At 36.1% G+C, this 18,404-nt stretch overlaps 1 protein-coding gene across 6 annotated transcripts in view; it reads left to right on the top strand.

Moving 5' to 3' along the window:
• The window catches only part of KANSL1L (KAT8 regulatory NSL complex subunit 1 like), a 148,766-nt gene that overhangs the window by 79,289 nt on the left and 51,073 nt on the right, over positions 1-18,404 (top strand). For all 6 annotated transcript variants that reach the window (XM_078328422.1, XM_035305595.3, XM_078328423.1 and 3 more), the window contains exon 6: positions 16,187-16,391. In XM_078328422.1, the coding sequence (XP_078184548.1) occupies positions 16,187-16,391 (205 nt within the window). The remainder of the gene's footprint in view (positions 1-16,186; positions 16,392-18,404) is intronic.

Genomic DNA, 18,404 nt, shown 5'->3' with positions numbered 1-18,404 from the left:
AATGTCTAAAGAAGAGGACCAATAGCTACAGTTATTTGAATTATCCTTTATGACCCAAAAAGCACTCTTAAATTTAGTCATGAATTTTGAGGTACACACTGAGCTGAAACATGTAAATTAACACAAACACTAGATCTTATAGTAGCAATATAGTAACAGGAAGTTTCAGAATGTTCATAGATACAGGTAAAAGGGTGGCTCATGTCTGTAATCCCAAAACTTTGGGAGGCTGAGGCAGGAGAAGGCCTCGAGCCCAGGAGTTTAAGACCAGCCTGGACAATATAGTGAGACCCCATCTGTACAAAGATTTTTAAAAATTAGCTGGGCATGGTGGTATACACCTGTAGTCCCAGCTATTCAGGAAGCTGATGTGGGAGGATCTCTTGAGCCAGGATAGTCGAGGCTACAGTGAGCCATGATCATGCCACTGTACTCCAGCCTTGTTGGCAGAGTGAGACCCTGTCTCAACCCCCAAAAAACAAAAAGCAGGACATTTGGTGATTTACTGTGATTATGTATACTTTGTTTTACATGATCTTACTAAAAATATAAAAATTAGCTGGGCATGGTGGCACGTGTCTGTAGTCCCAGCTACTAGGGAGGCTGAGGCAGAATAATTGCTTGAACCTAGGAGCCAAGATCATGCCACTGCACTCCAGCCTGGTGCCTGGTGACAGAGTGAGACTGTCTCAAAAAAAAAAAAATTATTAATGGTGCCTAAACATATTCTGTGTTCCAAAAAATTTATAAAGTCTTAATTAACCCACATTTGACAATCACTCAGTCTTTCCTCTGATCCAGTTTCTACAATAATTTTATCTTAAAGGGTAAATGTTGGGCCTGTTAAAATATAGTATGCCACTTAATAGATAACTGACGAAAAGTTCAAATGTATGTCTTACAGGAAACATACCAGATATTGGGAAATAGTATATGGTTTTGTGAGAAGTAGATAAAATAGCATTTATACAAATTCAACGAGGCCGGGCGCTGTGGCTCACGCCTGTAATCCCAGCACTTTGGGAGGCCAAGGTGGGTGGATCACAAGGACAAGAGATCGAGACCATCCTGGTCAACATGGTGAAACCCTGTGTCTACTAAAAATACAAAAAATTAGCTGGGCATGGTGGCGCGTGCCTGTAATCCCAGCTACTCAGGAGGCTGAGGCAGGAGAATTGCCTGAACCCAGGAGGCGGAGGTTGCGGTGAGCCGAGATCGCGCCATTGCACTCCAGCTTGGGTAACAAGAGTGAAACTCTGTGTCAATTAAAAAAAAAATCTGGCATGTAAGAAACAACCTAATAATGTTAGCTATTGATATTTTAATGTAAGGACATAAACTATATTAAACTTTGGATATAGCCTTATTTCTGATCTCAGTCGTATACTAGTCATCGAATAAGCTATTCTTACTCTTTAAAAAAGTGCTTCAGTGTGGTCTGAATTAGGATAAGGGCTTGAGGGCATTTGTAGGTATCCCTTTGCACAACCTGTGTGGGTGGCACAGTAGGCCAACTGTTACTGAACACATCTATTATACAGTTACAGGAGTCACTGAGGCACTATCTATTTTTCTGTCATCTCTTGGGAAGTTGTTTCCTTGCCTTTGGTTTACTTCATTTGTATGGGACTCTAACTAAATCTGGCACTCTGAAATTCAGCATAAACACACTGTTGGGTTTTATTTTCATACAAAATGTATCTTCTCAAAAGACCATCTTCAGACATTTAATCTCCCCTGTGCCCCTCCCTAAAAAGATTTTAATTTTAATTTTCAATCAATTATAGTGTTTTTATAATTTGGTAGCTTGAAGGCAAAGTAGTTATAATAATATACAACTTGGCCGGGCGCAGTGTCTCAAGCCTGTAATCCCAGCACTTTGGGAGGCCGAGGAGGGTGGATCACGAGGTCAAGAGATCGAGACCATCCTGGTCAACATGGTGAAACCCCGTCTCTACTAAAAATGCAAAAAATTAGCTGGGCACGGTGGTGCGTGCCTGTAATCCCAGCTACTCAGGAGGGTGAGGCAGAATTGCCTGAACCCAGGAGGCGGAGGTTGCAGTGAGCCGAGATCGCGCCATTGCACTCCAGCCTGGGTAACAAGAGCGAAACTCCGTCTCAAAAATGAAGAAAAAATAATATACAGCTTTTATGTATTCTGTTTGCTTTAGACATTTTGTGACCTTGGGCAGATGTGTTAATCTCTTTACATCTCACTTCTTTAAATTTAATGGAACATATTTTCTAAAGTAGTTTCAAGTGTTAATATTCTTCCATTTTAAATATGTATTTTACATTATTCTATGTTTTTCAAACAAATACACAGGAAAAACATAAAAGGTTTCAATCCAGCCTAAAGTGTATATCTTTATAATATCACTGTTGTGCTGTATTGGATGTAATAATTTTATGTTAGCCTAAATCAAGAGAATTGGCAAATAGTAATTACTGTACTCAATGTGTCTTAGTGACTTTAAACTCTACTCTAGAAATTATATGGAAAGAGGTATCCATGACAGTAAGAGGGTTATAGATTCCACTTAAGTTCCAAAAACTTTTTCAATTAAACTATTTGGAAAGACTGGTTTAAATAAAATGTATTACACATTGCCTTTTTTGGGTGGTGCTGAGCTTAGTTTTCTCCCCAAAATGTATCAGTTATTTAATGAGATTCTGCTTAAGAAATTTAGAACACTCATTTGTGAGAGTAAATTCCATTCATCAGGGCAAACACAGATTCCCGAAAGCCCTGTAACTGAGGAATAGCTTTGATTTTTGGTAACATTTGCAAGTCCACAGCTTTCTGATCAACCTTACACTACTCTTTAATTTCATATTTCTCTTTTTTGGTGTTGAAAACCCCACTTTTCTGATGTCTGGGCTTCCACAGCTGCTGATTCTTTGAGTAAGCATCAGTAAGATGTTTGGGGATTCATATTGCTGAGAGCAATTTTTGTGGAGGTGGTGATGGCAAATTTCTGGTGTGTTCCTCATAGAGGAACTCAATTGAAGACCAGAGATCCAGTTACAAGTAGCAAGCCACTGCCTACCTGCTTCAGGAAAACCACCCTTTTGCCTCTGTGGTGTCCAGTGAAGATGATCAGAATCATCCTGGGAACTGGCTTGCAATTTTTTGCTGTGGCTCAACTTTCAACGCACATCTTCCCTAAGATAATATCAAGGCAATTTGCGAAGTTTAACCACCTGGGTACCACCATTGTTGTCACCACCAAGTGATATTGTAATGGCTACAATAACCTTCTCCTTTCTCTTTTCAATCTCGGGTTTAGTGGGTGAGTATTTCCTTTTATACATGGCTTTCCTTGAATACACAGCAGATCCAGAATATCTGCCAATTCCTCTGACAACAACAGGATTTTGGTCTTTGGATTTTTAGCCTTGAAGTTACCTCTTTACACCTTGCCACTAGCATCAGCCTTCTTGCTTTCAGGTTTCTTCTCCTTAGAATCTGGCTTCTCAACTTTTTAACCTGCCATCTTGCAAGATGGGAAAGAGCTGAACTTAATTTTTTTTTTTTGATAACTCAGGTTCATTACCGTGATCCCATTCTCAGGGGCTACTGAGATAAATGGCTATATATTTATAAAATAGTTCACTGCAAAGTCAACAAGTACTTACTGAGTGACTTCTGTGTCTCAGGCATTTGGATTGGATACCAGGTATATGATGATGAACAAAACCAGATGGAAGTTCTATCCTTGTGATATAAAGTCTAGTTGTGAAAAAAATGACACTACCTAAGGTGTCACACAATTGCATAATTGTGTGACACCTTAGGTAGTGTCATTTTTTTAATCAAGTGCTGTGAAGAAAATTTTCATTGTTAAGAATATCACTTTGAAATTAGATCACAGTTCAATCCCAAATTGACCAGTTGGTAGCATTGTGATCTTGCACAGCAATCTGGATTACAGATAGATTGAAAGCAGCCTGTTTTCTGGGTTGTTGTGAAGATCAAATGAGGGAACAAATGTGAAATTATTTTGTTAATTTTTTACTTGCTTATTATCTGTCTTCCTGGACTTGAATGTAAGCTTCAGGAGAGTAAGAATTTTTTGGTTTATCTTACTGAACTGTTATTTTCCTTAGCACTTGGATTAATGAGCATCACATCATGAGCATGAATTAATATTTGTTGAATGAAAGAAATGTTCATGATTTCTTGCTGGTACTCAGCATTTGTAAGGAATATTTTGTACTTCATATTTTTTTCTCTACTATAGTCAGATTGATATTCTCTTTGTTGCTCTTGTGGGTGACTTCTGCAGTTCTGTTTCTCTTCATAATTTGACTCTGGACTAGAAAATCAGATGACTAAAGTGATAGATGACATAGATGTCTCTTAAAAAATCTATAAGAGAAAGCCTTTCTTAAAAGTAACAGGAGTATGGCCAGGCATGGTGGCTCATGTCTGTTAATGCCAATACTTTGGGAGGCTGATGCAGGAGGATCACCAGGAGTTTATATCCAACTCGGGCAACATAGGAAGACTTCATTTCTACAAAAATGAAATGAGCCAGATGTGTTGATGCATGTAGTCTAAGCTGCTTGGGATGCTGAGGTGGGAGCATCGCTTGGGCCCAGGAGTTCCTAGGTGACAGATCACCTGTCTCAAAAAAAAAAAAGGGAAAAGGAGTGAACTTTCATGCATAGACTCACTGACATCTCTTTTGGTTATTTAAGGGCCTTTAAAAAATTTCAGCTAAATTCTCTATATATAGTTGGTGTTTCCAGATAAGTAACCTCGTAAATGAAATGTTACAGGTCTTCTAATAAAGCATATTTATTATAGCTTTATATCACATTACATCATAATTTTTGTATATAATTAGAAGAAATTTAAATTTTTAATTTTTAAAGGTTAGCCTCATTTTCTGTTTGTATACTAATTTTTGTGGCTCATATAGAACTTTTGTTTGATGTAATTTTCTTAAGTATTTAAGTATTAATCCATATTAAATATTAATACTTCATAATTTTAAGTATTAATCATAATGATTTGTCCTTACAGTGGACATTTAAAGTTACCTGGTTAATTATTTCTTAGGGCATGTTTGCACACTTGCTATTTATTGATTCCTAGCCCCCATCTTTTATTTAATGACAATATCTCCTAGAAAAATGTCAGAGTTTTTTAAATTTTTTAGCTTTATTAATTTTCGCAGTATGGTCTCAGATGACTCACCAGGAACTATGCGACCAAGAAGATTCAGTCTTCAAACAAATGAAGCATTACATTTTATCATCATAGGGATAGTTTTTGGTTTTCAGATCTCATACTCTAAAATGAAGATAAAATGTTATAAATTAATCTTTGTTTACCCCACGGGGTATTATCTTTGAGACAGTGAATTCCTACTTGAAATGTCTAGAATTTTGTCATTGTTTGTTTTGTTTTTACTTTAATGAGTCCCAGATTATGACATGAAATTAAATTCCAGTGAATCATTGCCATGCTATTTATTTCTACTAATGATAATTATCTCATATGAAATGCAACTATTCTTTCTTAATTGGATATCATAATTGAAAAACTGCAGTTAAGCTGGCAAACTAATCACATATTAATTTTTTTACCCTTATAATATTTTCATTAGTAACTACTCAATTATGAGGAAACATTGTTAGTAGGTTATTCTAAGTCAGTGTGTTCAGTATAAATTTGTTTTCCAGTGAATGACATTAATATGTAACAATTATTAAGTATTTAATTATAATAAATATATATTTTAATTGTTTCTTTATTCCTCTAATAATATGTCTAAAACCTAATATTATATAAGGGAATATATTAATCAATTTTGGTACAACCACGAGGTTAATATAATGCAACTACACAAAATTATCTATGTAGAAAATATATAATCATGGAAACATGCTTATATTGGAATGTTAAGTGGAAAAATCAGGACGCTAACATTATAGTACAATATGATTTTATAGAAAAAAAGAATGATATAAATGAAAACTGTATTCCTGTTGAGAAGATGGGATTTTGAAAAATATTTCAGGTTTTATTCAAGTATTTTTGTATTTTTGTTTTTCTTAAAATAAAAAATAGTAAATATCTGGGAGTGTCTCAGATCAGACAAATATTTGACAAAATTTATCTCAATTACCAGGTAGAACAACATGGCTATCACACTGGTTTCCTCATCTCTTTGCCTTTATATGTTAAAAATTCTCACTTTACATTAATAGCCAGAGATAAGAATGACAGGTAGTTCTTTTTTGTTTGTTTGTTTTGTTTAATACAAAGACCTCTTGGCATGGAGGTAGTTCTATAATAATTGTTCTTTTCCCCCCTTTATTTTTATTGTGGAAAACTTTAGACATATAGAAAGCGTAGTAAAGTGAACCTACGTATTCTCAGCTTTAACACTTTTCAAAATTTTGCTAATTCTTTTGTTATTCCTTTTCCTGACACACTTTCTTTTTCTAGGAGTTTGTAAAGCAGTTTCTAGTGATTATTATTTTAACTGTAAATAGTTCTTTATATTTCATTGATAAGCCTTTTAACATACCTACCATTTCAATATCACATTTAATACTGTTAACCGTAATTTGTCACTGTCTTGCAATCCTCTATCCATATTCAAATTTCTGCAATTGTCTCACAATTATGTTTTTTTGTTTTTTTGAGACGGAGTTTTGCTCTTGTTACCCAGGCTGGAGTGCAATGGCGCGATCTCGGCGCGACCTCGGCTCACCGCAACCTCCGCCTCCTGGGTTCAGGCAATTCTCCTGCCTCAGCCTCCCGAGTAGCTGGGATTACAGGCACGTGCCATCGTGCCCAGCTAATTTTTTGTATTTTTAGTAGAGACGGGGTTTCACCATGTTGACCAGGATGGTCTTGATCTCTTGACCTCGTGATCCACCCGCCTCGGCCTCCCAAAGTGCTGGGATTACAGGCATGAGCTACCACACCCGGCCACAATTATGTTTTTATGATTAATTTGTTAAAACCAATATTCAAAGTCCATAAATTATATTTGGTTATTATGTCTTCTAAGTCTCTTTTATTTTCAATAGCCATTTTAAAAACGTATTAGACATCCTAATAAAAGAGAAAAAAAAGACTGTAATTTTAGGTGATTCTTTAAAAATTTATTATCACAAAAGTACAAACTAGTTGTAGAGAAATTAGAAAATTTAAAAAATACTAAGAAGAGATCACTCTAGGCCAGGTGCAGTGGCTCACGCCTGTAATTGCAGCACTTTGGGAGGCCAAGGCAGGTGGATCAAGAGGTCAAGAGATCAAGATCATCCCGGCCAACATGTTGAAACCCTGTCTCTACTAAAAAATACAAAAATTAGCTGCTCATGGTAGTACATGCCTGTAGTCCTAGCTAATTGGGAGGCTGATGCAGGAGAATTGCTTGAATCTGGGAGGCGGAGGTTGCAGTGAGCTGAGATCATGCCACTGCACTCCAGTCTGGTGACAGAGTAAGACTCCGTCTCAAGAAAAGAAAAACAAAATCACTATATTGCTCAGAGTATGTTTTCTTGCCATCTTTTCAATACATTCTTTTCATAGTTGAGATCTATTAGAAGTAATTTTGTGTCTTTTTCAGTTAATATTATATTGGAAGCTTTTTATACTTAAAATACTTATTTCACACTTTAGTGTCTACAATAAGATGAATCTTAATTTTTTTTTTTGAGATGGAGTCTCGCTCTTGCCCAGGCTGGAGTGCAATGGTGCAATCTCGGCTCACTGCCATCTCACCTACTGGGTTCAAGTGATTGTCCTGCTTCAGCCTCCTGAACAGCTGGGATTACAGGCACCTACCACCTCGCCTGGCTCATTTTTGCATTTTTAGTAGAGACAAGGTTTCACCATGCTGGCCAGGCTGGTCTCAAACTCCTGACCTCAGGTGATCTGTCCACCTTGGTCTCCCAAAGTGCTGGGATTATGGGCATGAGCCACCACGCCCAGCCTTAATTTTTTTTAGATACCACATCTTATTTAGATTGTCATTTTACAGTGTACTACAACACATTTTCTTATTACTAGAGTTTAAGAGACTAGCATTTTTGAGTAAGAGGTGTAGTTTTTCTGCTTATTACCCACAGTAAGGGAAATAGTCTAGGCACTGTTTTCTCTAAACCAGGTAATGCTAGATGTTGATCTCTTTGGTCATTTGAGAGAGGAATTCAACAGAGTGAGTCTCTGTCTCAAAAAAAAAGAGATATTTCCTTTTGCCAATTGGAGGATAAATAATGCTCCTAGGAGACCATTTTTATTAAATTTAAGTCTTATTTTTTATTAGTTTCTTTAAATTTGGTTATGGCTATCCTAAATGCCACTGGGTTACTTGAATATGTGATTTGTATCTCCCAGTACTATCAAGGATAAAGGAGGTAATAAATTCAGATATTGGCAGGACTTTATTTAGCAGGGAAAGTATGGAAAAGGTGGCTGCCTACCTTAGCTACAATAGGTTGAATTCATCAAAGAACTTCCAACTGGAAAAGGAGAAACTTGAAATAGAGTTTAAAAGTCATGAAAAAGAATGATTCTTAGGGGCATATGTTTATGGAGGTATTAGTTTCCTAAGACTTCTGTATTTTAAGCCACTTGTTGTATGGCTTAAGATTAACAGGTGTTTCTTATTACACAGTTCTGGAGGCTAGAAGTTCAAAATTAAGGTATCAAGACCATCCTCCCTGTGAAGGTTCTAGGGAATCATTCTTCATTGCCTCTTCCTAGCTTCTGGTGGTTGCCTGCAGTCCTTAGCTTTCCTTGTAGGACATACACACATCACTCCAAACTCTGCCTCTCTCTTCACATGGTGTTCTTTCTTTGTGTGTCTCTTGTAAGGAAATCACTGACTTGATATAGGGCTCATGCTCATCTTAACTAATCACATTTGCAAAGTCTCCATTTCCAAATAATGTTGTATTCTGGGTTTCTGGGTAAACATGAACTTTGAGGAGACACCATACAATCCAGTATAGTGGGTGTGGGTATTTGTGTATATGTGTATGGGTGGCAGGGGGCACCTAGGAAACTATCATAATCTCTGTGAGAATGCACAAATTCTGTTCTTCCGAGCTTACTTCTCCTAAAGTTTAATTTGAGAATGGTATGGATGTGAGGAAAATGTTAGAAACTGCTGACTTAAAAACAATAGTTTCAAATTATGTGTTGAATAAGTTTTTATTCACTGCTCTTCATTGAACTTAATTTTCTTGGCTGCATAGTGTATTTTAAAGCAAAGGGCAGGACATATGCACCATTAAGTGGTAGTATGAAAAGGAGGCCATTTGTTTAGTTTACCATGTGCTGGTATTGGTCTATTTTTTCATAAAGTGTAGCTCTTCAGTTAATCATTATCCTGGTATACAAGGGTAATCTTTAGTTATGACCTTCTTACTGTGAGTAATTCCTGGCTTTTGAGGATATCTTAAGAATATGGATCTTTCACACTCCTATGCTGAAAATCCTTGGATATTCTTTTCCTGTGCATGACACTGAGTGCTGAATGTAGATGTCTTAAATTCCACATTTCTAAAAGCGTTTTTAATCACATATTATTAAGTAGCAGCATTTTCCAAAGGAGTCATCTATCACGTTGCAATCTTTCTGATTGGATTGTCAATGCATCCTTACAAATTATCAGCCTTATAGTAGTTCATCAAAAATGAAATGTATACTTTGGGAGGCTGAGGCAGAAGGATTGCTTAAGCTCAGGAGTTCCAAACCAGCCAAGAAACTTGGCATGATTCCATCTCTTTGGAAAGAAAAAATTAGCCAGACATGCACCTGTAGTCCCAGCCACTCAGAGGCCTGAGGCAGGAGGATCTTGGCCAAGGATCTTGGCACTACAGTGAGCTAAGTTCATACCAGATGCACTCCAGCCTGGGAGACAGAATGAGATTCTGTCTGAAAAACAAACAAACAAAACAAAAAACTCCTAACTTTTCTAAACCAAAGAGTCAGATTTAGAATGACACTCAAGGAAGTATAAATATCTATCTTTCTTAAAGTTGTCTTACTGCCTTCTAATTTAGAGCTTCTTTGGCTCCTAGACTAAAGTGTTTAACATTTACTCCTTCACCAAACTAATTACTTAAGTGTAGTATGTGTTATGCATATGCTGTACTAAACCCAGGGCTGGAATGATAAATCTGACAACATATATGTATGTACAGTGTTTCTCCATTTACTCAAAAAATAATCAGTGTACATCCGCTATATGCAAGGCATAATATCAGGAATTTCTGATGCAAGGATAAACAAAATAGACCCAGTCTCTGCACTACTGATAGTCTAGAGAGGAAGACAGAGATTAATCAGATAATCATGCAAATAAATATAAAATTATCACTATGAGAGTGCTATGAAGGAGGGGTGAAGAGTGAGCGCTCACCTTTCAGAGCTCATAGGGAATTTGACCTAGTCTTTGGAGGGAGACCAAGCAGGAGCTCAAAAAAAACTTCCCCAAGGAACTGACTTTGGAACTGAGAGCTAGATGACTATTGGAAATCATATAGTAAAGAGGATGTGGGAAGATTCTAGGAAGAAAAATAACACGTAGATCTTGTACAGTATGAAGTGTAAGTTATTTGAAATGAAAGGAAGCAGTGTGGTTGGAAATGTCAACCTAAGGAAAGAAAATGAGTCAAAATTAATATAGAGACTTTATTTGGGCCAAGGTTGATGATTGCAGCCTGGGAAACATTGGGAAGTGCTCCATTTGGCCTTTGTTATAAGTAGGTATTTCTTTGTTTTGTTTTGTTTTGTTTTGTTTTTGAGACAGAGTTTCCCTCTTGTTACCCAGGCTGAAGTGCAATGGCGCGATCTCGGCTCACTGCAACCTCCGCCTCCCGGATTCTGGCAATTCTCCTGCCTCAGCCTCCTGAGTAGCTGGGATTACAGGCACATGCCACCATGCCCAGCTAATTTTTTGTGTTTTTAGTAGAGACAGGGTTTCACCATGTTGACCAGGATGGTCTCAATCTCTTGACCTCGTGATCCACCCACCTCGGCCTCCCAAGGTGTTTTTCGTTTTTTTGAGACAGGGTCTTACTCTGTTGTCCAGGCTGGAGTGCAGTGGCACAGTCTCAGCTCACTGCAACCTTCACCTCTCAGGTTCATGCTATTCTCACGTCTCAGGCTCTTGAGAAGCTGGGACTGTAGGTATGCACCACCAAACCTTGCTAAGTTTTGTATTTTTGGTAGAGACAGGGTTTCACGATGTTGGCCAGGCTTGTCTCAAACTCCTGGCCTCAAGTGATCTACCTGCTCAGTCTCTCACAGTGCTAGGATTACAGGCATGAGCCACCACACCTGGCCACAAGCAGGTTTTAAAGGCAAAAAGGGACAAGGGATTTTGTATAAGCCCACAAAATGGGTTGATACAAATTCATGTTTCACCTGAATTCTCATTGGTTTACAAAACTAACATTGATTACTGATTGGCTATATGTTTTTGAACCATATGGTAATAGTTAAAGTGTCTAGTGTATGGTATGTTATGGCTACTTGGTGTCAGTTAGTCTAGAGCCCATGTAGCAAGTGGCTTCAAGAGGTAAGCATTTAGCTCAGTGTGGGAGCAAGACATGAGTACTGCCACATTTTCGTTTGTTTATTTTTGTAGAGACAGGGTCTTACTTTGTGGTGCAGGCTGGATTCAGACTCCTAGGCTCAAGAGATTCTCCTGCCTCAGCTTCCTCAGTAGCTGGGACTATAGGCATGCTATGTCTGGCTGCTGTCACATTTTACTGCTTCTCTGGGCCTGGTAATTTAAAGGGACTTGTATTCCTCAGATTAAAAGTTTATTTTGTTTCTCAGAACACAGAGAACAAGAGAAAGCATCATGCAAGATGAGGCAGAGAACTATGGCAGAGGCCACACCAATCAGGACTTTTTAAAAGATTAAGGATTTAAGTCTTTCAAGAGCAATGGGAGGACGGTGGAAGATTTTAAGCTCTGTGTGTGTGTGTGTGTGTGTGTGTGTGTGTGTGTGGTGTATGTTGCAGGGTGGCAGGGCAGGTATGACAGGATCAGATTGTTCTTTCCAAATAATTGGTATAGAAGGGACTAGAGGGGAAAATGTGGATGAGGGAGACCAGTTACAAGGCTATTGAGAATTGAGTAATCCTGGTACAAAGTAGCTTGGATTAGAGAGGGGGGCCAGGGAAATAGAGAAAGATATAAACCTGAAACCCACTCTCACTTCTTCCCCATCCTGAGTTATTTAATTCATTTTCAGACCAAGTTATGTTATATGCCCGCAACCCGAAGGATCTAAACTATATCATTTGGAAGATGTGTTATTCTCCAGCTTCCAGTTAGAAATCTAAAAAAAGAAAAGTAATTTATTGCTTCTCCTGGTTCTATCCTTTTAGTCTTGCTCTTTCAAAAGTACAATGATAATTATATATTGTATAGTTTATATAAACATATATATATGTGTGTGTGTGTGTATTTTTTTTTAGATGGAATCTTACTCTGTTGCTTAGCCTACGGGGGCTGGATTTCAGCTCACTGCAACCTCCACCACAGATTTCAGCACACTGCAACCTTCACCACCCAGGCCTGCCTCAGCCTCCAGAGTAGCTAGAATTATAGATATGTGCCACCACCTCCGGCTAATCTTTGTATTTTTCATAGAGACAGGGTTTCACTTCACTGGCCACGCTGATCTCAAACTCCTGACCTTAAATGATCCACCCTCCTTGGCCTCCCAGAGTGCTGGGATTACAAGTGTGAGCCACTGCACCTGGCCTATAATTATTTGATAATTATTGTACAACAGTATTTGATGGTGGCCTATTACATCCTTAGTTTCTGGGGTTTCATAGGTACACTTTAATCTCAGTGGGAACACTAAGCCTTATTATTTATTGAAATATTATGTTTCTTCTGGAACTTCTCCAGGAGATCTCTCTTCTCTTTAAAAACTTTTTTAAAGACATCATTTAGCCAGGCCTGGTGGTGCACACCTGTAGTCCTAGCTACTCACAAAGCTGAGGCAGGAGGATCCCTTGAGCCCAGGAGATTGAGGCTACAGTGAGCTATGATTGTACTACTGTATTCCAGCCTGGGCAACAGAGGGAAACCCTGTCTGAAGAAAGAAAGAAAGAGAGACAGAGAGAGAGAGAGAGAGAGAGAGAGAGAAGAAAGAGAAAGAAAAGAAAGAAAAAAGTTTTTTGAAAGAGATAAACCTTATTTTATTTTTTTATTTTTATTTTTTTACAAGATGGGCTTTCACTATCTTAGCCAGGCTGGTCTTGAACTCTTGACCTCATGATCCACCTGCCTCGGCCTCCCAAAGTCCTGGGATTACAGGTGTAAGCCATCGTGCCTGGCCAGATAAACCTTATTTTTTATTTTTATTTTTTAAAAAGAATGTCATGTGATGATGGTGTCTTATATTGATTATTAACCATATCCTTGTCTTACAGATATTACTATGTTCCTATTTTAGTTAACACTTAATTACCAGAATCATTATCTCCTGGGGAAAAGCATTAGATTACAGAGGTACAGGATCAGGCTTGTGTTGTCTTCCTTGAAATTTTCTCAGGATTTTCCTTATATTTTGCTTTCAGTGAGGTTCATTGATTGGACCTTCTCATTATTGTTAATGTTCAAAGTAAGTGAATTTATCAGTGATTTACAATAACCATTTACAATAACCTTTATCCATTATTTATGGAAATTATTTTTGTACCAAATTAGCTTTGATGAGAATATGTAGTTTGCACATTGATTAGTAAACATATTTTACGTCTTTAAATTTCCATTCATTCCTTTTTTATTTGAGGATATATGTTGATGACACTTTGCAAGAATCCTTGTTAATCAGAAAGTGTTAGAATCTAAGGATAAATTGCCTGCAGTTGGGAACATAAGAAAAAGAATAAAACTGAACTTTTTTTCTCTGATAATACATCAGCCACCTTAGAAACTTAAAATATATATATATATATATACTGTAATGCACCATGTAATGATGTTTTAATCAACAAAGGACCACATATACATCAGTGGTTCCACAAGATTATAATAAAGCTGAAATTTTTCTATTGCCTAGTGACTTGTAGCTATGATAATGTTGTAGAGAATGCATTACTTTTTCTATGTTTAGATACACGAATATCATGTCTATCTGTTACAGTTGCCTACAGCATTCAGTATGGTAGCATGGGGTACAGGTTTGCAGCCTAGGAGCAACAGGCTATACCATATAGCCTAGGTGCGTAGTAGGCTCTACCATCTAGGTTTGTGTAAGTACACTAAATGGTGTTCACACAAATACAGAATCACCTAATGACACATTTCTCAGAAGGTATCCTTGTTGTTAAGTGACACATGACTATATAACAGTTAGTAACCCAAATGATAAGCTTTCCAATGATCTTTAAACCAGCCTATGAGCCTCTAGCCAGTTCATGAGTTGTGTCTTTTCATTCATAAGATGAGGGCTCATCTTCTTTGGGCTAATCCTTCTGTCAGAAGGGGAAAGCTAACATCTCATTAACTACTAGAGTTGTAAATAGAGGTAAGTGTTAAGTAGATCTCAGACTCCAGAATAAGCTTTTTATTTTCCCTAGACACTTCCAGAGCAATGTTTTTTAAAGAGCCAATGTAAGTTCTGCCTAAAGGTGCTTCTGACTTGCTGGACAAAGAACCTGTCTTGGTGCTGGATCTACTCCTACCTTCCTGGATCTTACTTACATCTCCTGACTTTACTACTTCTAATGCCAGCTAGCTACTGAAACCTGTTCTTGACCTCAACTCACTTCTATGCTAGCCACTTAGCCTCTTTAGTGCCTAACTTCATTTTGGCTCTTCTATATGCCTTCTGCTCCCCCTTGATATAACAGAAAGTAACATCCAGCTGTGGGATTGGACCTGTTAATTTGAGAGAAAGCATTATACTCTAAATCTTTCTTAGCCAGCAACCCGATGAAAGATTTTTAGAACCTTTTATTTACTGAGACTTAAAGCATTGCTAGAGATTTCTGGAGATTTAATATTTTAAAAGTGAAATAGTTGTCATCAACTTTTTTTTCTATACTAGTTTGGCCAGTAATGTATAATCAATTATGTATTTGTTGAATGCATGATAGTCACCAAATGCCATATTTAATTCTATTTAGTTTTACCAACATAAGCCATTCAGACACCTTTATTTCTGGTTTCTCATTACTATGTAAAGCATTCTTGAATTATTTACTTTATCCACAAGCTAATATAATATTTATAATAGCCATAAATGTGATTTAAAAATAATACTGCTATATAAAAATCATATTTTATATTTACTGATAAACACTAAGTCTACTTGAACCAAATAGCATATTTAGATCTTATATATTAAACAGCAGTATCACATATAGCACATCTATTTGTTAGTATTAGAATACTAAAATGACTAGCTTTTGTCTACATAACTAAGGTTGAAATTGGTACCTTGTAGGACCTGAAAAGCTTTATTACTGTATATATAATATAATAGTGCAAATGAAATTAAATTTATGTGGCAATGAGGGTTATCATCCTCCTGATGTTCTGATATTGTAAAATATTTGAAATATTTAAATATAATGTTTAAAAAATATAAAGAATAAATATAAAAGTATTATGCTTCTTTTCATTTGTAGCTTACATGACCTATTTCATTGTTTTATAATTGTAGTTTCTGTAGAATCTGAAGTTAAAAAAAATCCTAAAATATAGTAAGGTTACAGCTCTGTTTCAAAATGCACCGAAGTGTTATTAATATGTAGTGCTTATATTAGAGCAACTAATAATGCAGTGATGACTCTAGCCCTTTTCAAAGCCTGATAATCTATGTAATTTCATCATACACAAAAAGAATTTTATGTAAATAGCTAAAACACTGTAATTGACATGAATTATTGATTTATAATGAGCAATTACATTATACTAGTGAACTTGTGAGCATTTTCTAACTTATGGGGTATTTGTTTTGCAGGAGAAAATAGATGTAAAAGTGGTTTTCACAACTTGAATCTGTAATTTCCCATTAATACAAAATCTTTTACCAATTGTTACTACAAAATTGGTTAAGATTAATACTCTTCTTTCTTAATAGATCAAGGCAATTTACATTAGTTTTCTTTGTCTTTTTTGTTTGTTTGTTTTGTTCCCTTTCTACCCCTTAACTATTTCATGGCATTTCAGTGCATCAGAGAATTTAGATGAGCTGTCTGCCTCCAGTAGCTGGTTACTTAACCAGAAGCACAGTAAGAAAAAGAGAAAAGACAGGACAAGATTGAAATCCTCATCCTTGACTTTCATAAGTACATCAGCCCGAACAAGGCCACTTCAGAGTTTCCACAAACGAAAACTCTACAGACTGAGCCCTAGTTTTTGTTGGACTCCACAGGTAAGGCTGCCTTTGGGAAGAAAACATGATCAGTGATTCACCATCAGCATATTTCATGTACGAGAAGATGTGGATTGTTATTTAGAAAAACAGTTATTTTGAATAATTTCATGTAGAAAACTTACAAATATAGTTTATAAATGACATAATAGATATTAATAATATTAAAGTGGGATTTAGTAATTTTTTAAACATTGCAAGCGGTATATTCTGGAACTTCTCACATCCCTGGTTAAAACAAAATTCCACTATTGTGCTTAAACTAATTTGAGAGCAAATAAAATGTCAAGGTAATTTTTAAAATGTACTTGCAAAGATAAGAAGGTAAACACACATGTACTACATAATTGTCTCATAAATATTTACTCAGAAGAAGAAAATATGCACAGCTGTCAGTTTTTTTGGAGAAGTAACATTGCCTTCCTTTTTAGGTTTGGTATTTATTAATCTTGTTGAGCATTTCTTTTCCTTCTTCTAGGATATAAGCAATACAATTTTGGATGTTCATGCTTACAGTTTTTACAAATTAAATATGCTTTATTAGAAACATTCATTTTGAAAAGCATATTTTTCATGTATGAACAAAATAATGGTTATAATTCCTTTAGTGTACTTCTAAACCAGCTGTGATGAAAGGCAAAACAAGTTACCTCTAGTTCTTGCTGTATATGCTTCCCTGTCAAATTCTTTTAGATTTCTTAATATATGAAAGGAAAGAAATTATTGATGCTATTATTTAATATTGATTTTTTCTGATTATCATTACATTATTTAAATATGTTTGTATTAAAATAAAGATGCCTTGTTAGGAACCAATTTTAAGCTCTTTTATCAAGGTCCAATTATAAATAGGAATGTGGATGCCAAAAAATTAGCTTTTATTAAAAGACTTTTCCTGCTGGGTGTGGTGGCTCATGCCTATAATCCCAGCACTTTGGGAGGCCAAGGCAGGTGGATCACTAGAGGTCAGGAGATTGAGACCAGACTGGCCAACATGGCGAAACCTGGTCTCTACTAAAATACAAAAATTAGCCCAGCATGAAAAATACAAATTTTGCCCAGCATAGTTAGCAGGCACCTGTAATCCCAGTCACTAGGGAAGCTGAGGCAGGAGAATCACTTGAGGCAGAGGTTGCAGTCAACCGAGATCATGGCACCACACTCCAGCCTGGGTGATAGAGCAAAACTGCATCTCAAAAAAAAAAAAAAAGACATTTCCTGTTTAGTAGCTCAGTTATTATTGAATGATTATGATACTAATGTATGATACCCTAATTTGAAATTATTCTTTAAAAAATTGTTTTATTTCATCGTTAAAAATTTTTTTTTACCTAAGTCAACCTAATGGGAACATAATTTTTATTTAAAGTTTTTATATATGAAACCATATCTTATTTAATAATTTTGTTTAAAATTGCTGTAAGCAATAGATAAATAACATTTTTCAAATGTAATTTTTTGACTTTATAGCCATAAATAGAATTGTCTGTATGAAGTATTTTACATGTGAATAGGCCATAGTATTCCGACTGGAAGAAATTCACTTAAATAATTTAAGTGATTTGCTAGATGTTACTAGAATAATATAAAGTGTGCTTTGATAATGTAAAGACTGGCCTGGAAAGGTGTAAATATTTTAAGACTTTCAGCAAAGGACAGAACAAGTTGTAGGATTACTGTTACTAGTAGACTACTTAGTTTACCACATTTTAGCTCCTACTATGCTAAGCAATTTTACTACATTATTGAACCATCAAGCATATAACAATTAGGTGTTATTAAAACCACCTTTAGATATAGAAATTGAGATTAAGAGTGATGAACAGTAAATTTGATTCCAAAGCCCATGTTCTTTTTATAAACATTTATAATAACAAAAATAAACCAAATATTTTGTGGGGCTGAAATTAGTAAAGACAGTATATTTCAAGGTTTCTAAGGTTAATAGGTATTAGGAAATATATAGAAAAAATGGGTTTTGAAAGATAAGCAGATTTTTGAAGGTTATGGTGG

The sequence above is a fragment of the Callithrix jacchus genome, chromosome 6 (genome assembly GCF_049354715.1).
Source record: "Callithrix jacchus isolate 240 chromosome 6, calJac240_pri, whole genome shotgun sequence".
NCBI classification, from domain to species: Eukaryota; Metazoa; Chordata; class Mammalia; order Primates; family Cebidae; genus Callithrix; species Callithrix jacchus.
This window is presented reverse-complemented; position numbering and strand designations above follow the sequence as displayed.